Source organism: Pinus tabuliformis, chromosome J, assembly GCF_031772625.1.
Source record: "Pinus tabuliformis cultivar Carrire ecotype Pingquan chromosome J, CPIR1, whole genome shotgun sequence".
NCBI classification, from domain to species: Eukaryota; Viridiplantae; Streptophyta; class Pinopsida; order Pinales; family Pinaceae; genus Pinus; species Pinus tabuliformis.
Genome location: NC_142295.1, coordinates 1,243,957,075 through 1,243,974,870, shown reverse-complemented (window position 1 = coordinate 1,243,974,870; position 17,796 = coordinate 1,243,957,075). Strand labels below are relative to the sequence as shown.

The following is a 17,796-nucleotide window of genomic DNA, read 5'->3' as shown; positions in this document are numbered from 1 at the left end:
GCCTTCTAATCCACTTGAGTGAGGACTTAATTATGACTTCTGTATTATTGAAACTTAGGATTTCCATAGGAGAAGGTGCTTCTGAAATTTGCATCATTATGTACCTCTGAAATCCGTGTTTAGTACGGTTAGTTATACAAGAAATATGCCACAGAGATTGTATCAAGACATCACAGACATTCGGATTGTTTCACAAATGCTACCACAGGTTCAGACAAATGTTATCACACGTTTAGATCTTCCTTAATAGAAATACTTTACATGTCACAGAGAGAAGGTATCGCTGAAGTTCATATGCCACAAGTTTTGGATTTGTTCACAGGTACATATCTATCTTATATACTTCTTGACTTTACCACTGTAAACACTTGAGAATTCTTAATGTAGACTGTAGATTCTTCCTGATCTTTGAAACTAGATGCTTCATCCTTTGATGGATTCAAGAGACTTCTTAGAGCTTTGAGGCCTTCCTTCAGTTGTGCCAACAATTTGTGACCTTCAACCTGTCTTCCTTTAACCTTAGCTCTGATTCCATGTCGAGAAACCAAGATGCTAGTAGATAATGATTGATTTCTCTTACTTGATAATTACTTGTGAATGTTTGTTGGCTTCGTATTAGATATATATTCTCTTCATCAAGCTATTACCAAAACCTAAAGATTACAAAGCGACAAAGAACACAAGAAATTAGGCTCCAAGCCAGGGCAAACCCCCACAAGGGGGAAAACCAAAAATCCTCTTCTTATAGAATCAGATCAAAGTGCAATATCCAAGACCCAAAACCAAGACCAAGACTTCCACAATGACCCAAGTCAACCCTCCTCCAAGTCTCCTCTAATCAAGTCAAATTCAATGTTAGTCAAATCTCTAACTCCTGGAATTTCGGACCTACAGTACCTCAGAAAAATTCGCACGAGTGAGCAGAACTAGGGCAGAAAACACGTCTTCTCTCTCTCCTTTGCCTTCAGCTGTCTTCCTCTTCTTTAGCACAGAAATTGATGTGATGATGTGAGTGAATGAATGAGCTTCCAAGAGGTCGAACAGTCCAAGAGGACCGAATAGCTGCCTCTCAGGCTGACTTGTCCAAGGAGGGCCGACTTGGTCTTGTGGATGGCATTTCGACTCTTTGACTCAAAATAAAAAAAAAATTGTTTTATTACAAGAATTTCAAATGGAACTTGACTCAATTACATTTATTTTGACTCACAATAAATTCTCTTTTTGACTCAATTGACCCTATAAGCATGAAGAACATGCTTTGACTAAATAAAAATAATAATAATGAATATAATAAATGCATCAACGGTACATTTGAATTACATTATGAAGACCGACACTAGTTACATTTCCAACAAACATCACATGGAAAATTGAAAGGTAACAGAAACCTCTTTGCCTTGGTAGAAAAAAACTCTGAGGATAAAGAAGACTAATAGTTATAACTGAACCAAATACACTTTCACACACAAACCATGATGTGCTAATGCAGATTAAATTGCATTTTGACATGTTTATTTTCTTTTACAGTAGACAAAAAGAATAAGATGAGGTGTAGCATTCTCACTCAGTGCAGAGATAAGTTCTGCAGCAGAAGCATTTCCTTTCTCAGGTTGCCGCAGGCATGCAAAATGTCTTCAAAGAATCAAAGAAATTAGTCACAAATAACAACTATTTAACATATTAGCTACACACATTTACCTAAGATCAAAATACAATGAGGACAAATTCATTAACAAAAAATTTGAATGGCAGGACCAGGTTAAAAGTTTCATACTTGTTAAAGAGGTCTATTGCAACTTCTGTTAACCGCTTTTCTGAATTGGGAAAAATGATGCGATAAGCAGTAACCATTTTAGCAAATTCGCCAATTGAATCCTAAAGAAAGATGTCATGTGACAACATTAATTAAGCAAGACATCAAAATAGTCATTGAATAGCATCAGGTGTAGTAACTACAAACAAAATATACCTTTTTGGAAAATATCTGCATCCTAGAGATAGAATAAGCATGACCTGTGGATAGCATATACCTAGGTTCTAACTTGAAAACTTGAGATGATATCAAGGGAGAGAAATTAAAAGTCTGAACAATAGAGTATTATTTCATGCTGACATGGTAAAACGATCTGCAATAAGTTACCTTTTGGGGTCTTGCAAACCTCACCAATTGCCTCAATTTATATATAAACAATGGCTGCAGAATATATATAGCCAGGGTCCAAATTTTCTACATACTTCAAATATTAAATAAGATTGTAAGATTTAAAACAAGAGAACATCACGGAGGTTCTTTTGAAGATCTCCCTTTATATAGAAAATTCCCATCATCCTATTTATTTTTCTCTCGGGATTGTCGGGGAGCAGATGGGAACTCTGGTTGTATACCAAACACTAACTGCATATCTTTCCACTTCAATAGTGGTAACCTTTACTGTCATTATTGAAAAGGAAATTTCTTATGACCAATTACCAAGGTCCAAAACAACTTATAAGGTCTCAGTACATATGTAGCATCTGCCATCGGTATTCCATACCATGAGGAAACTAAAAGAGAGTTTGTAAGGTTCATAGAATAGCCAGAAACTTTCCTTTCCGTGGGAAATTTTAGTATTAAAAGAAGGTAGTTCTGTTTAAATTAGAAAAACTGACAGTGGGAGCTTCTCATATGAAATATAAAAACAAAGGCTAACTGCATATATTCTTGTTGCAAAATTATGGCTCGCTCCTCCTCATTACTTAGACTTTAAGAACCAGAACCCCTCAATTGAACACTGAGATATATCAATGATACATTATAACGAATAAATTTTCAATGATACATTATGATGAATAAATTTTCAATGATACATTATAATGAATCTAAGTTACCGGATCCGGCACAGGAGGGTACAGGATCCGTGGATCCGATCCGGATCCGTGCCAGAAACGGCCACGTGGCGGATCGTGATTTGCTGGAAATGGATATTTGTAGAGTGATCATGGATGAGACACTCATTTTTGTACTTACTATTATCATTTATGATATTATCCTTTTGCTATGAGGGAGGATGCATCATTTCAGTGTTTCAGTCTTCAGATTTATAATATATCTAATGGTTTCAGTTCTAATGTTGTGATTTATAAATGGATTTGATTTTTGAACTCTAAAAGTGTTTTTTTAATTTAAAAAATATTATTATCTTTTTTGTACTTGAAACATCCTTGCCGTATCCGGATCCTGGATATTCAAAAATCTAGTGGATCTGGATCCGTATCCATATCCGAATCCTGGTAACTTAGTAATGAATAAGTTTTCATGCATGCATATCTCAATCTCATTAAATTACAACGTCAGCTACTTGGGCACTTTATCATCACAAAGGACTAATTGAGAAGATGATTCCATGCCAAAATTGCTATCTACACCAAACAATTTCCAGAACATTATCCCATCAGCAGAGCATTAGAATTCACTGTAAACTTGTATCACATTAAAAGTAGTCTTGTACTACTACAAATTTGGTTATTTTCATTACTCTTAAGATATTAAGTAAGAGGTATCCTCGAAAATCATCTCTTGCAGATCAAATATGTATTTAGTAGCCCATATCATTCATCACAATTAACAAAACTTTCTAGCTTAATTCATCAAGATGTCTCATCAGTTTTGGCCCAATACATTACCTTTGAATTTTCCACTGGTTGTTTTGATGCTATTGAATCTGATATGCGCTCAGAAGGATTGTCTGAATCTGTGACAGCATGATTTTCTTGTCTGGCTTCAGCCTGAAGTTCTGAGAGAAAATGTTCCAGCTTTGCCTCCAAGACCTTTGTCTTCAGATTGTCTACCTGAAACAAGCAAAACTTGTCAAAAATTTTGGCGATTCCCTTTCTCAAGTAACCTGTATTGATGAAGATCTAAATTTTCCAAACCCTAGGTGACTGTTTTCCTATGCTTCTTTTTTAAATAAATTAGATCGTGAATTTACTCAATAAAAGAAATAAAAAACTGGGCATTCATCAATCACACAGATGGCTGGAAAATACAACGGAAGCATAAAAAAATTAATTTCCCACACATATAGGTAATTACTCCAAAAAAACATTTCATTCCATCAAAAAACTAACAATGAAACGTCCACATGCTGCTCAAAAAAACAGCATGCATGGATACCAAAAAAATGCTCTAACTGAGCTTGTACGGCCTGTATGATCTCTCTGTACAACTCTATGGACATGTATGAGCCTGTCCTTATGACTGTTGGACTTCCAGTTGGCTGTACAGACCAATACTGTGTGCTGCCTGAGAATCTCTTTTCCCCAACTGCCTAGTCTCTCTCTCTCTCTCTCTCTCTCTCTCTCTGTGTAGTGTGTATAATTGCCTTTACCTTACCCTCTCTTTATAGTTTCAGCAGAAAGTCAATTTTTAAGATTACTCCTAGCCTAGGTACAATTTTAGGCTCAACTACTAAAAATACGACTGTCAACTTTTTACTAAAGTGAGTTACAAAATAGAATTTGCTTTTCCAAAATTAAAATCACTTTTTAATAAATAACTTTCTCAAAAAATCTCGAATTGCTTGTTTCATGTTTACACTGAACATAAGCGGTAGTTCCTATCTGAGCTATAATTCTCAACAATACAGTTAACCAGCTAACTTTGAATGGATGTTAACAAAACAAATATACAATCACTAGACAAATTCTGGAAAAGCCAATATACCAGATTGTAAGTAATAAAAACAATGGCTTTGAAAGAAAGGGAACCCTGATTTTTGACATTGAAACAAAAAAAATATTTTCTGTCAAAGGAGAATTGTTCACTGGCAATAAAATCTCAAACTGATCTCTCTCCCCAAAACACATTCTGGAAGAAGTGCTTTAACTTTTAAGGAGTTAGCATGCATATGTACGTACTCATTCACTAAAGGGGTATTAGTGATCAACCATCATATTTGACTCCTCAAGTAAGGAAATAGATAAAGACATTAACAAAACTCCCATAAGGATGCAATTGTATACCACATGGACAGCATCACCCAATTTCATCATCGTTCCTGTTGCGAGTTTGGTGCACTAATTTGTGGTTTTACTAATTTCACCCTATCTATTCTCACCTAATGGTTCAAATATAAGGTCATATCGACTGTCTCCGAGTGATTGGAATAGACGTTCCCATAAGAGAATACCTCTGACAAAAATAAATAAATAAATCCCCCATTATAACTGCCAATTAACCTTCCTTACAACCCCCCAAATAAGCGAAAAAGATGATGAAATCACAACAGACTAGTTAGCATAGAATTTGAAGATCACTCAAACGTGAAGAACTAAGGAGCATGTATAAAATGCATGAAATGATATAAAGAAAATAAATTTAAAAGAGAGAGAGAGAGAGACTTCCACATTATTTACAGTAAATGTTTAAAAAAACCAAAATTAAATAGCATTTACAAGAGGAGGTCCCTTCAAACTCAAACATCTCAGTCTCCAATGGCAACATGCTTGTGAAACCATACATCTCATGTTACAATCTTTGAGTGAACAGTTTGTAGTAAAAGAGACAATTTTGGAACAGAAAATAAATTGCAGTTCTTACAGATGAATCAGTTGCTTTGAGAAGAAATCATACATGAATACAAAAAAAAGCACCCAAATCTAGGGTAATTACAAAAGTAACATCTTCAAAAATATTCCTATTACAAATCATCCCTGTTGCCGCAAAATCTAGCAGGCTTTGTGACGGGGTTCACAAGACGAGGGCCAAACCCTGTAGCAACAATGAGGAAATATTCCCACTGTCACCTCAGCAATTCTCCTCCTGCTCTTTAGTGGAAATTCACCACAAGGGAGGTTTCCCTGTATTCCCCTATAAGGATAATACAAGTACAAGGCTCAGTTCTCTCTTGATAAAGGAGCAATGTATCATGTACTAAATCTAGACTAAAACCTCTATAAGCTAAGGCTACTTGATATGCAATGATAAATGAGTACCTAGACCTATATACGTTTAAGAAAGGCTTCACTTGAAAACTGAATCAACAAAGGCACAAGATAAACCCTAAAAATAAGCTTCAAGTTGAAGCTCGGATAGGGTTTAGGGTTTTTGGGGCACAAAGTTGCTTGGGAAGAATAATGTCAACCCTATTTAGCAATGTTGTTAAAATTGTGATATTATCGCGATAATTTCAATGAAAAGAGAAAATCGCGCTTAGTAATTGGATTTTTTTTGCCCGATTTTTTCGAAAAAATCGTGATTTTTTTGGAAAAAAACATGGGAAAAAAAAAAAAAAATATATATATATATATGTATGTATGTATGTATGTATGTATGTATGTATGTGTATATATATTTTTTTTGAGGAGGAGGAGGTGACCCAAGCTACCCCTGTCACAAGTAGAGGACGTGGTCTACCTCCTGTAGCTCCTTGTTCTTCAACTTCTAGAGCACAGCAGACTCCATAGTCTACTGCGGCCTGCCAACTCCACCAACGTCTACATCTAGAGGGGCAAAGGAAATCAGTAGTATTAGACTTTAGTTATTTGGTTCATTTCATTGTATATGACATTATGACTCATGATATGAGATACATTATTATATTTTTTGTTGATATTTTGAGGTTGAGTTGGGACTCGGGAGTCGGGACTTACTATTCAGGACATGATTCACTGTTATGTGTGATTTGAGCACTAGAAATGATATTAAACATCTTATATATTAGTTCTTTTATCATATTTATGTGTCAATGTATTTATTTTATGTTGTAGATGGTTTAGATATTAAAAAAATTGAAAAAAAATGAATATTTTTGTACCAAACGATTTTTTCCGATTTTTTCCTCGCGCCGATATTATCCCAATAACGATTAGTGCAACATTGCTATTTAGGGAAGCTTTAACACAAAAAATACTAGTAAATGGTTTATAGAGGCAAACCCTAGAATTTCATCCACAAACATCCATCCAAAATTGCCCTAAAGCAATTCAGCCCCAAAAAGGCCCTAGTGGCTTGCCTTGAAAAGCCTAGGGGAGGAAAAAAAGGAAAAATACGTATGTTTTTGAAGACTTCTGATCAACACAAATGTTACCAGTGCCTAATCCTACTTGGGTGATGGAGTCTTAGGGCAAAATTTAAAGGAAAGAGACAAATGATTGGAATAAGAGAGAAAAAGTCTTGTCCACTTTATAAAACCTAACTATCTTTTTCCTTAGGAGGAAATTAAATAGAGGATGCACGTTAGTAATTCTTCTATGAATTTCAAGGAAGCAAACATTTAACATGCAAACTTTTACCAAGATTACCAAAAGATGATATCATTTTAGTCATGGATCAATAAGAAAGCCTTGCATTAATTCATTTACATGAAAAATAATAAAAAATCAGCAATAAACTTACAATTTCCTCCAAGAAAATACCACCTTTCAATCCCAAAAAGACTTCTTCAATACACGATCCAATCTCCAATAGCAAATGCTTCATAAAAATACCACTCCACAAGTAGTGAATAAGACAACGCTGAGGCATGCCCTAGAAGAGAGGGTCAATATCTCTAGTGTGATGATGAATGATAGTAAATCAGGGATCCTCTATTTATATGAGGTATATCTCTCACCTTTACAAAATAAAATTAGCCTACAAGCGCTAAAACAAGTTTTATTTTGAGTTTTTGACAAGACAAGGGGTTACAAGCCAACCCCACAGCTCACAACAACAAAATAATGCCATAAAAGCCAACACGTGTGGGTCAATATCCTCCATAACCACGACATCATGCCCTTTTTGGATCATAAATGCTATAAACATACATAGGATGGGCTAGTGAGATGTCCCATCATCATAATCAACTTGAAGTCTTGAGGGTAGATCACAAGAAGTGCCTCAAAATGCCTCCACGTGTCAAAACCATACACTAGGTGCCCTGCGTCACCCTCTCAAGGTCTAGATAGGTGACATGGCATCATCTCTCTCCAGCGTTGGTGCTCCAAGTGTGATTACAAGCCTTCCCTTGTCACCCTGGGGATGACCATCATCATCTCGACATTGGAACAAGCAATGCCCATCAGACAGTGTCATGACCAGCCTAGGGGCATGTTGGGTCCACCATGTACAACATCAAGAATATCCAACAATATGCAAGAGAAGCTCAACATTTTAGCATTTGGGGATGCTCTGAGGTGTAAATCATCAGTTGGAATCATCAAAGTGCCCAACGCTCTGCCTTAAAGGGGTAACACTGTATCTGCAAGGCCATCACTACTCTCTAGACAATGCAGGTTGGGCAAGCAATGTAGTGGAGAGATATAATACGCCCTCAAAGGCCTTTGCTGCTATATAAAGAACCACTAGGCAAAAGCATCTCAAGATTAAGTGAAAGCCACCAATCATTAGGGGCAATGACCATAGATGCATCATAATGGACGATAATTAATTGTTAAGGGAATAATAACACTTCAAACTAAGATCACCTTCAAATATCTAACTAGAACAAGTCTCGTAAATGTGTTCCCTACCTGCATTAGGGGAGGTTAGACGGTCAACCCTATTAGGTGTTTTCGGTCCCTAACGAGAGATCACATGTCCTAGGTTAACCATTCAATTTATAGGTGCTTGTGACAATAATGGCAATGAATGGGAAAGACTTCAAGGCAAGGTCCCATGGTCATGGGACCAACTAATGGAGGTCCATCATCCTAGGTGCATAGATGTAAGGAGAGAGCCATCAAAGGCATGAGTTGCCCCTTTACTCGACCTACCTTTTCCACCCCTTTAGTGCACCTTTTACTTCTTTTTTACTACGCTTTGATTGGAATTTGGAAGTATATCTTAGGTGTCCAAGCTTGCTTTTAATGATTTAGCATTGATTTACCCCTTAATGACAAGCACTTATTTTTGCATACCATTCCATTGCATCGAGTAGGGGGTGTATCTAGAGGTCTCCAAGAATGGTTTCCCAAGGCTCCCAATAGAGTCACAAAGTTTGCCCTTCGGTCAAAACGGGTTGTGTCAGGGATGCTAAAAATTGGGCTTTCCATGTTCTCAATAGCCATCTTTCCTATGCAGCATAGGACTTAGCTAGATTTCCTACATTGTCATGTCTTTGATTTTGAAAATAGTACCAAGGAGAAGTGTTACTAGGCTTTTATCCCTTTTATCCTAGTGAGCACATTAATGGCTTTTGTTTTGGTGACATTTATGAGTTATATTAATGTCATGGTGGGAAAAGGTGCTTAAAAGTGTTGTACAATGTACTTTTTCTAATATTAAAGTCACTTGTACTTTATAAAGTAACTTTATGCTAAAAGTACAAAGTATACTTTTCTAATATTAAAGTGAGTTGAAAAATTACTTTATGAGAGAAATTAGAAAGGTACACAACTTGAAAAAGGTACTAGGAGACTTTCAAGTGATGGGTCAATGTATGAGAGGGCTCATTTGGGAGAAATGATCTCAACCACACATTTTGAGATTTGAGGATGAAATCTCAACCATTGAATCCTAGGTTTATGGATTCAATCTTTCTGAGGAGACAAAGGAAAAGGAAAACCACTCTTCACTTCACACTTGAGAGAGCATGAGGAGAAGGGAGGAGAGGACAAAACTTCAAGGAGGAGGAGAAATTGCAGACTTGGGAGAAGGGCTCAAATTCCAAGGAGGAGATTGTATGAACAGCAACACAATTTTCTAGAAAGATACAGCATGAAAATCAAGGAGTAGGCACAAAATTCGAGGAGCAAAGGCACGAATTTTGGGGAGGACCTGGGCACGAAATTCAAGGAACAACTCAGTTCAAGCCCAAAATTAAAGGCATGAATTTCGGGACACACTACTACAAGCGGCATGAAAATCAAGGATTCCAGCTGCTGTTAGACACGATTTTCGAGGAGGTACAGATAGCCTTTTGCACAGAAATTGAGGCAAATTCTGGGCACAAATTCCAAGGAGATAAGCAGAGGATAAATGCTAAATTTTTGGGCATAAAAATTTTGTGGAAATCTGAAACTTCAGTGGGTACAAATTTCCAGAATGTGTGCATTTAAAGCTATAGCAAAAAGGGAGATAAGTATTTTTTTTATGTAGTTATTTATAATTTCTCAAGCAATAAAATCCTCCTTTGAAGACTGGTTTTCCCCAAGAGGCTGTGGGGTTTTTCCAAGGTCAGTTTGACCAAAAACAAGTGTCTCTTATGTGTTGAATGCTTGCATTAATTATCAGCTGTTAGGAAAGTGAAAAAGAGTAGAAGCACTCTTTATGTTTGCAATAAATGCATTCTGAAATTTATATCAGCTTGTCAAAACAAGTGGGTTGGGCCTAAATAAACACATGCAAAATCAGTGTTGCGAACATCGCGATTTTTAAGGCGTTCTTTTTTATTTTTTCCAAAAAATCGCAATTTGCCGAGAAAAAATCGCACGAGTCGGAAACAGCGCATTTTAAAAGCAATTTCTTGGTTTTTATTTCTCATTTTTTATAGATAGCGGCCTTGTTTGAGACCTGAGGAGGAGAGGAAGGTGACTACTAGGGCAGAGGAGGAGAAAAACGGAAGATTTTAGCATCCCAAGCAAGTCAAATTCGTGTTTGGACCAAATTTCTTCGGCAAACTATGGTTTCTAGATATGGGCACCGAATTTGGCCATTTTTTTTTCTTGTTTTTGCTTGGGTTTCTATAACCCATTGATTATCAATGATTTTTGAGTGCAATTGATTGTGTTTTTTTTTCATTTATTTTGATCAAAAATGCAAAAACTTGATTGTTAGATTTATTAGTTTAATTCCTTCCTGTGCTCTATTTTTTGCATCATTTTTTGGGGGTTTAAATGTGCATTTTTTCTATTATTGTTGGATTGAGTTGAAGTTTTTTTTTTATCAAAAATTCACTATGTTGTGTCATGTATGTAATTTTTTTCTTTTTTAACTTGCAATTCTTCTTGTGCCATAGGTTCAAGTTTCAACTTCAAACTTCATCTTACATTAAAACTCAAGAATTCAACCAAGTTACAAACATGCCAAAGAAATTGGACCCTCTGTGGGAATTTGGTGAACATGATGGAGGATTTGATAGATCAAGCTTGTCTTGCAAGTTGTGTGGGCATCATATGACAGAGGGGTTTATAGATTGAAGTATCACCTTGCAAAAATCCCTAGACATGAGGTAGGGCCTTGCAAAAATACAAATCCAGAAATCATCCGAAGAGCCCTCAGATCATTGGAAGAATTAGAGCAAGCCAAACTGTCCAAGTCAGATCTAAGGAATCAACTAGCAGGGAGAGTGTTAGGAGGTGAATATGAAAGTGGCACTAGTTCTACTTCAGCATCAATATCTACAACCAACCCTATAGCTACCTCATCATATTTTGTTCCTAGAACCACGGCTAGTTCACAACCATCTATCTCTTCAATGCTTTAAAAAAATAAGAAAGAAGAAGTTGACAAGTTGTTGGGCAAGTTTCTCCTTTGGAATGACATTCCTTTCAACGTTGCAAGGAATAATGATTTTTTCCAGCTTGTTGATGCTATTGCAATTGTTGGCCCAGGGTACAAAGTCCATTTTTATGATGACTTTAGAGGCTGCATTCTTCAAGATGAAAAGGTTGACTGCACCAAAAGATTGGAGGAGTTTAGGGCATCATGGGCACACACAGGATGCACTGTGATGTCAGATGGTTGGACCGATCAAAAGGGGAGAAGCCTTATAAACTTCTTGGTTAATTGTCCCAAGGGGACAATGTTTATGAAATTTGTTGATGCATCTGCACATATCAAAGATGCAAAATTATTATGTGATTTGTTGGATGTGTTTATTTTGGAGGTGGGTGCAAAACATGTTGTCCAAGTCATAACGGACAATGCTGCAAATTATGTTGTTGTTGGCAAGATGTTTATGGAGAGGCATCCTACTTTATTTTGAACACCTTGCGCTACACATTGCATTGATTTGATGTTGGAGGACACAGGAAAAATTCATTTTGTCAAAGATATTGTTGACTCATCAAAAAGCATTACAAAATTTATATATAATCATGCATATGTGTTTCATTTGATGAGAAAATTCACCAACAACAAGGATTTGGTGCGCCCCGCCATTACACGGTTTGCCACCAGTTTCATATCTCGTCAATCCCTCTTGAAGTCTATGTGGGATGTGAATAAAATGTTTCTTTCAAATGAGTGTCGTGCTTTGACATTTAGCCACAAACCAAAGGTAGAGGCCATATGCAAATTAGTTTCATACCAAGAAAACTCTGGGCGGGAGTGCAGGAGGTGTGCAGCATTACTGAACATTTGGTAAAGTTTCTCCGATTAGTTGATGGTGACAAGCTCGCAATGGGCTACTCGTATGAGGCCATGGATAGGGCCAAAGAATCCATTCGAGCCTACTATGATGATAAGGGAGATTGATGAACGATGGAACAACACACTCCATCGTCCCATTCATGCTGCAGGGATCTACCTGAGCCCCGCATTTTCTTACCCCTATGGGTTCTTATTTAATGCTGAGATCATGGATGGATTCTTCACCTGTGTTCAGAGGATTGTGCCATCTCCAGCAGAACATGCAGAAATCTCCAAAGAAATGGAGATATACAGGATGGCAGGTGGCACATTTAGCTTTGAGATGGTTGTGGTTGATAGGAAGACTAAAATGCCAGATATTTTTTAGTTTGTTTCAAATTTCATTGTCTCTTCAAATTCATAACTTCATACTTTGCTTCAAATTTCAAATTTCATTTTTTTTCTTATGTTTATCTTATTTGCAATTTTGTTGTAGATGCAAGGTGGAGAAGTTATGGTGCCAGAGTACCCCATCTGCGAAATCTTGTCATTCGAATCCTCAGCCAAACATGTAGCTCCTCAGGATGCGAGTGCAACTGGAGTGTATTTGAAAAAATACACACCAAGAAATGCAACAGGTTAAAACTTAAAATATTCCAAATTTGCAATTAATTTTTTGAATTCATTGAATAATATTTTTTTTATAATTATTATTTTATGATCTTTGTACAGGTTGGAGTCCCAACGACTTAATCACATGGTCTATGTCTACTACAATCTTCGATTGTGGGTGAGGCAATTTGAGAGGACGCCTGATATGGAGGCCATCTCATTGGATGGGATTGACACCACTACTGCATGGAGGGTTGAGGCTGAGAGGCCTCTCATGGAGTTTGTTGATGATTAGTTAGAGCAGGAGGTAGTGGAAGGCGTAGAGGGGGCGAAGGAGGAGGAGGAGCAACAGGAGGAGGAGGTGACACCACCTACCCAAGCTACCCTTACCACCAGTAGAGGACGTGGTCTACCTCCTGTAACTCCTAATTCTTCAGCTTCTAGAGCACAGCAGAGTCCACTGCCAACTCCACTGACATCTGCATCTAGAGGGAAAGGGAAAGCTATTGCGTTTTCTCGCAAGAGGGGCAAAGGAAATCAGTGGTATTAGTTATTTGGTTCATTTCACTGTATATAACATTATGACTCATGATATGAGATACATTATTCTATTTTTTGTTGATATTTTGAGGCTGAGTTGGGACTCAGTAGTCGAGACTTACTATTTAGGACATGATTCACTGTTATGTGTGATGTAGCACTAAAAATGATATTGCACATCTTATATATTAGTTTTTTTATCATATTTATGTGTCAATGTATTTATTTTATGTTGTAGATGCTTTAGATATTATAAAAATTGAAAAAAAATGAATATTCTTGTATTTGCCGATTTTTTCTTGATTTTACCAATTTTTTCCCGTTTTTTACGATTTTTTCCCCTCGCCGATTTAATCCCAATCGTGATGTTCGCAACACTGTGCAAAATTGTAAAGTGGGTTAAGGGTGCAGATCATTAAATTTCTAGATGGTATCAGAGCAAAGTTGAAGCCTCAAATCTCAAATTTCGTACAGCTGATAAACAGGGCAGCAAGCATTAAATTCTGCTACAATGAAACAAAACCTTGTCAAAAACCTCAGCAGATCAGAGGGACGAAGGTTCTAGCTCCCAAATTTGCTACAAATTGTTGGTTGTGGGGTCATGGCTATTGGGTTGACTCGAGAGTAGAGGACAGATTGGCAGGGCCTGAAAATTTTGTCGCATGGAAGGAGGGAATCATGCTTTTACGGGAGGAAGTTTAAGTGTGGCATGTTGTTGAAGTAGTTGTGCAAGCACCCACTGATCCAGCTCAATTGGTGGAGTTCAACAAGAGGAATGTGAAAGCACTACACAACACCAAGATGACCAAGACCGACAGTGTGACATCATATCTCACCAGAGTCTCACAGGTGAAGGATGAGTTTGCTTCCATTGGAGAGGCTATTCCAGATGAACAGTTGGTTAGGATTGCCTTAAATGGGTTCACCGAGAAGTGGGATGATTTTATCCATGGCTTGGTGGCCAGAGAGCACTTTCCTGGTTGGAGGAGGATGTGGGATGATTTCATCCAAGAGGAGTGCAAAGGGGGGCAGCAAGAGTGGTGGGGGAGGTGAAGAGGAGAATGTTCTCTTGCAGCAAAGGGCAGGAAGAAGAAGGTCAAGAAGGGGCCTTCTAGTGGAGCAAAGCAAGAGAAGGGGAAGCAAAACGCTAAGGAGAAGGACATGAGCAAAGTGAAATGTTTTGCTTGTGGGAAGATGGGTCAATATGCTTTACAGTGTCCCAACAAGAAGGGTAAGAAGAAACAAGGAGTTGCAGCTTCAGCTAAGATGGATGATTTTGCGGCTACATTTGATTCAGAGTGTGCTTTTGTGGTGAGTTTAGCCACTCATGTTACATCTTCCCGTCCATGGTTCATTCACAGTAGAGCACCCTACCACATCACTGGAGTTAGAGAGCACTTCATGAGTCTTTTAGAGGATGATGTTGACTTGGAAGTTATGCTTGGAGATAACTCCAAAGTCAAAGCGGCAGGAGTGGGGACAGTTTCATTTCATAGGGAGTCATTACCTCCTCTGAAGGTGACAAATGTTCTTTATGTTCTGGGGTTGAAGAAGAGTTTGATATCAGTCTCTAGCTCGGATGACAAGGGTTTTGAGGTATTGTTCCGAAAGGGGAAAGTGTTGATATATGCTAGAGGATCCAATATCGAGTCTGCTCGTGTGATTGGAGCTCATAGTGGGAGACTATACAAACTTATGGTTCAGCCTCTTAGAGCCAGTGTTCCAGGGGGACGCGTCCCCCAAGGTCAGGTGCACGCACCCCTCACACCCAGGACAGGGAGTCTCTTGGGGGTGCGTTTCCCCACGCACCCTTTTTGGGGAGTCTTGGGGAGACGCAAGGGGGTGTGTTTCCCCAGTGTGGGAGTCTAGACTCCCCAAAAAGGGTGCGTCTAGGCGTCCCCCTTCAAAAAGGGTGCTTCTGGGTGTCCCCCTTTAAATTTGTCTAATAAGACCCAAATTAAAAATTAAAAATCAAAACAATTAAAAAATAAATAAATTAAAACTAAATAGAACAAAAAAATATTAAATAACTAAAAGTCTAAAACCTAGGTTCAAACTTTGAGTTATATAAATTTAGTGTTCAAACTTTGAAAATATTCTAGCATGTTTTGCTTTCAATTTAGATTCTAGAATGATGAATGATGAATTTAATTTTTAAATCAATGTAAATTGTAGAATGATGAATCATTGAATGATGAATGATATAGATCAATGTATTTGAATATTTCATTACTGATTTTTATTTATTATATCGAATCTCATGGTATGCATGAATAATTCAATAATGAGACTTGAGTATGTCATATGAATGATGTATTTATCAAAATGAATGATGAGGATGGATCTACGATTCAATTGTCTATTTAATATTTTTATTCTTTCATTATTGAACATTGAACAATGAATATGAACTTGAATTATACATATATATATATATATATATACTTCGACGTCTCCCCGCACCCCCGAAATTTCCCTAAAATTTGAGGGTGCTCCCACATGTCCCCCCTGTGCGTCTCCCCGCACCGGAGTCTTGGTGGAACATTGCTTAGAGCTATGGTAGGGCAGACCAGTAGCAGTGAATTATGTGAGCTATGGCACAAGAGGATGGCCCACTTGCAACATGGAACTTTCAGGATGTTGAGGGAGATAGTTATAGGTTTGCCCGACTTCAGCACAGAGCATCATGATGTGTGCAAGGGGTGTGCTTTGGGAAAGTACACCAAGTCATCTTTCCCGAGCAGTGACAGCAGAGCTGCAGGTATCCTTGATTTGATTCATTTTGACATATGTGGTCCTACGTCCCATGTTTCATTGAGTGGATATGAGTATTATGTGACTTTCATTGATGACCACTCCAGGAAGACCTGGATTTACTTCCTGAAGACCAAGGATGAGGTCTTCCAGAGATTCCAAGAATATAAGGCTCTTGTGGACACCCAGAGAGGGAGGAAAATCAGGGTGTTGAGATCAGATAATGGAGGTGAGAATACCTCCACGAAGATGGCATTTTGTGGGAGTGTTGGCATCAAGAGGGAGTACATTGTGCCTTACAACCCCCAGCAGAATGGGGTGGCAGAGAAGAAGAACAGGACCATTGTGGGTGCAGCTAGAGCGATGTCGCATGATCAGAGTTTACCTTTCTTCTTGTGGGTCGAGGTGTGTAACACTACAGTATATTTGCAGAATAAGAGCCCACACAGAGTCTTGGCGAGCAAGACTCTTGAGGAGGTGTTTACCAACAAAAAGCCGAAAATTGGGCACATTAGGATATTTGGGTGCCTCAATTATTCACATGTCCCCGAGGAGAAGAGGACAAAGTTGGAACCCACAGCAGAGAAGGGTATCCTAGTGGGCTAAAGTGAGACCAGCAGAGCCTACCATATATATCTTCCTCCACAAAAGAAGATTGTCCTAACGTGGGATGTGAGATTTGAGGAGGAGAGAGCTTTGAGGAGGTGTCGGGAGGTTGATCAGGTAGAGCAGCAGGCTCCTCAGCATGGGGCCACACTATAGGTTTCAGGAGCATCAAGTGGTACATCAGGATCAGGAGTTCACCTTATTCAGGGATGACAGGTTCACCGAGTACAGTTTCACATGGATCAGGATCATCTGGTGCAAGCTCATTAGGCACAATATCTCTAAGTCTAGGATCTCGATTGGTTATAGCAGAGCCTTCCTTGCCAGGAGGAAAGGCACCAATTGAGGATTTTCCCATACCACCATAGGAGACTATTGCAGGGAAGAGGAAGCCAAGATGGCTTCGAGAGACCCTGAAGGAGGCTCAAGAGGCAATGGGGAGACCCAAGTGGTCAGTGAGGAAGAGCATACCACCAGAGTGTTTGGGTGGCTTTGTGGCAGATGTTGTGGAGACAGAGTCGACTAGTTTTGAGGAGGCCGCTAGTCAGCAGATCTGGAGGGATGCCATGGTGGAGTAGTATGCCTCTATCATGAAGAATGATGTCTAGGAGGTAGTGGCATGTCCTTAAGCGAAGTCAGTGGTCACTTCCAGGTGGCTCTATAAGATCAAACATGTTGCGAATAGCAGCGTGGAGAAGTTCAAAGCTCGATTTGTGGTGTGGGGGTTCTCATAGGTAGAGGGAGACCTTTGCATCGGTTGCTCGTTATACTTCCATTAGAGCAGTGATATCTATAGCAGTTGAGATGGGGTGGAGGATTCACCAGATGGATGTGAATACCACCTTTGTCAATGGTGTTATCCAAGAGGAGGTGTACATTGAGCAACCTAAGGGCTTTGAGTTGCATGGGAGCGAGTCTCATGTGTGTAGGCTTAAGAAAGCCTTATATGGACTGAAGTACACACCGAGAGCATGGTACGAGGGGATAGATGCCTACTTGCAGCAGACGAGTTCCAGAAGAGTGATGCAGATCCG

At 38.5% G+C, this 17,796-nt stretch overlaps 1 protein-coding gene across 1 annotated transcript in view; it reads right to left on the bottom strand.

The window, feature by feature from the left end:
* Positions 1–17,796, bottom strand: part of LOC149231707 (Vps51/Vps67 family (components of vesicular transport) protein) — a 285,059-nt gene that overhangs the window by 199,713 nt on the left and 67,550 nt on the right. Inside the window, exons 6-8 of the mRNA XM_089381720.1 lie at positions 3,664–3,828; positions 1,775–1,875; positions 1,565–1,632 (exon numbers count right to left, since the gene is read on the bottom strand). Of these exons, the coding sequence (XP_089237846.1) occupies positions 1,565–1,632; positions 1,775–1,875; positions 3,664–3,828 (334 nt within the window). The remainder of the gene's footprint in view (positions 1–1,564; positions 1,633–1,774; positions 1,876–3,663; positions 3,829–17,796) is intronic.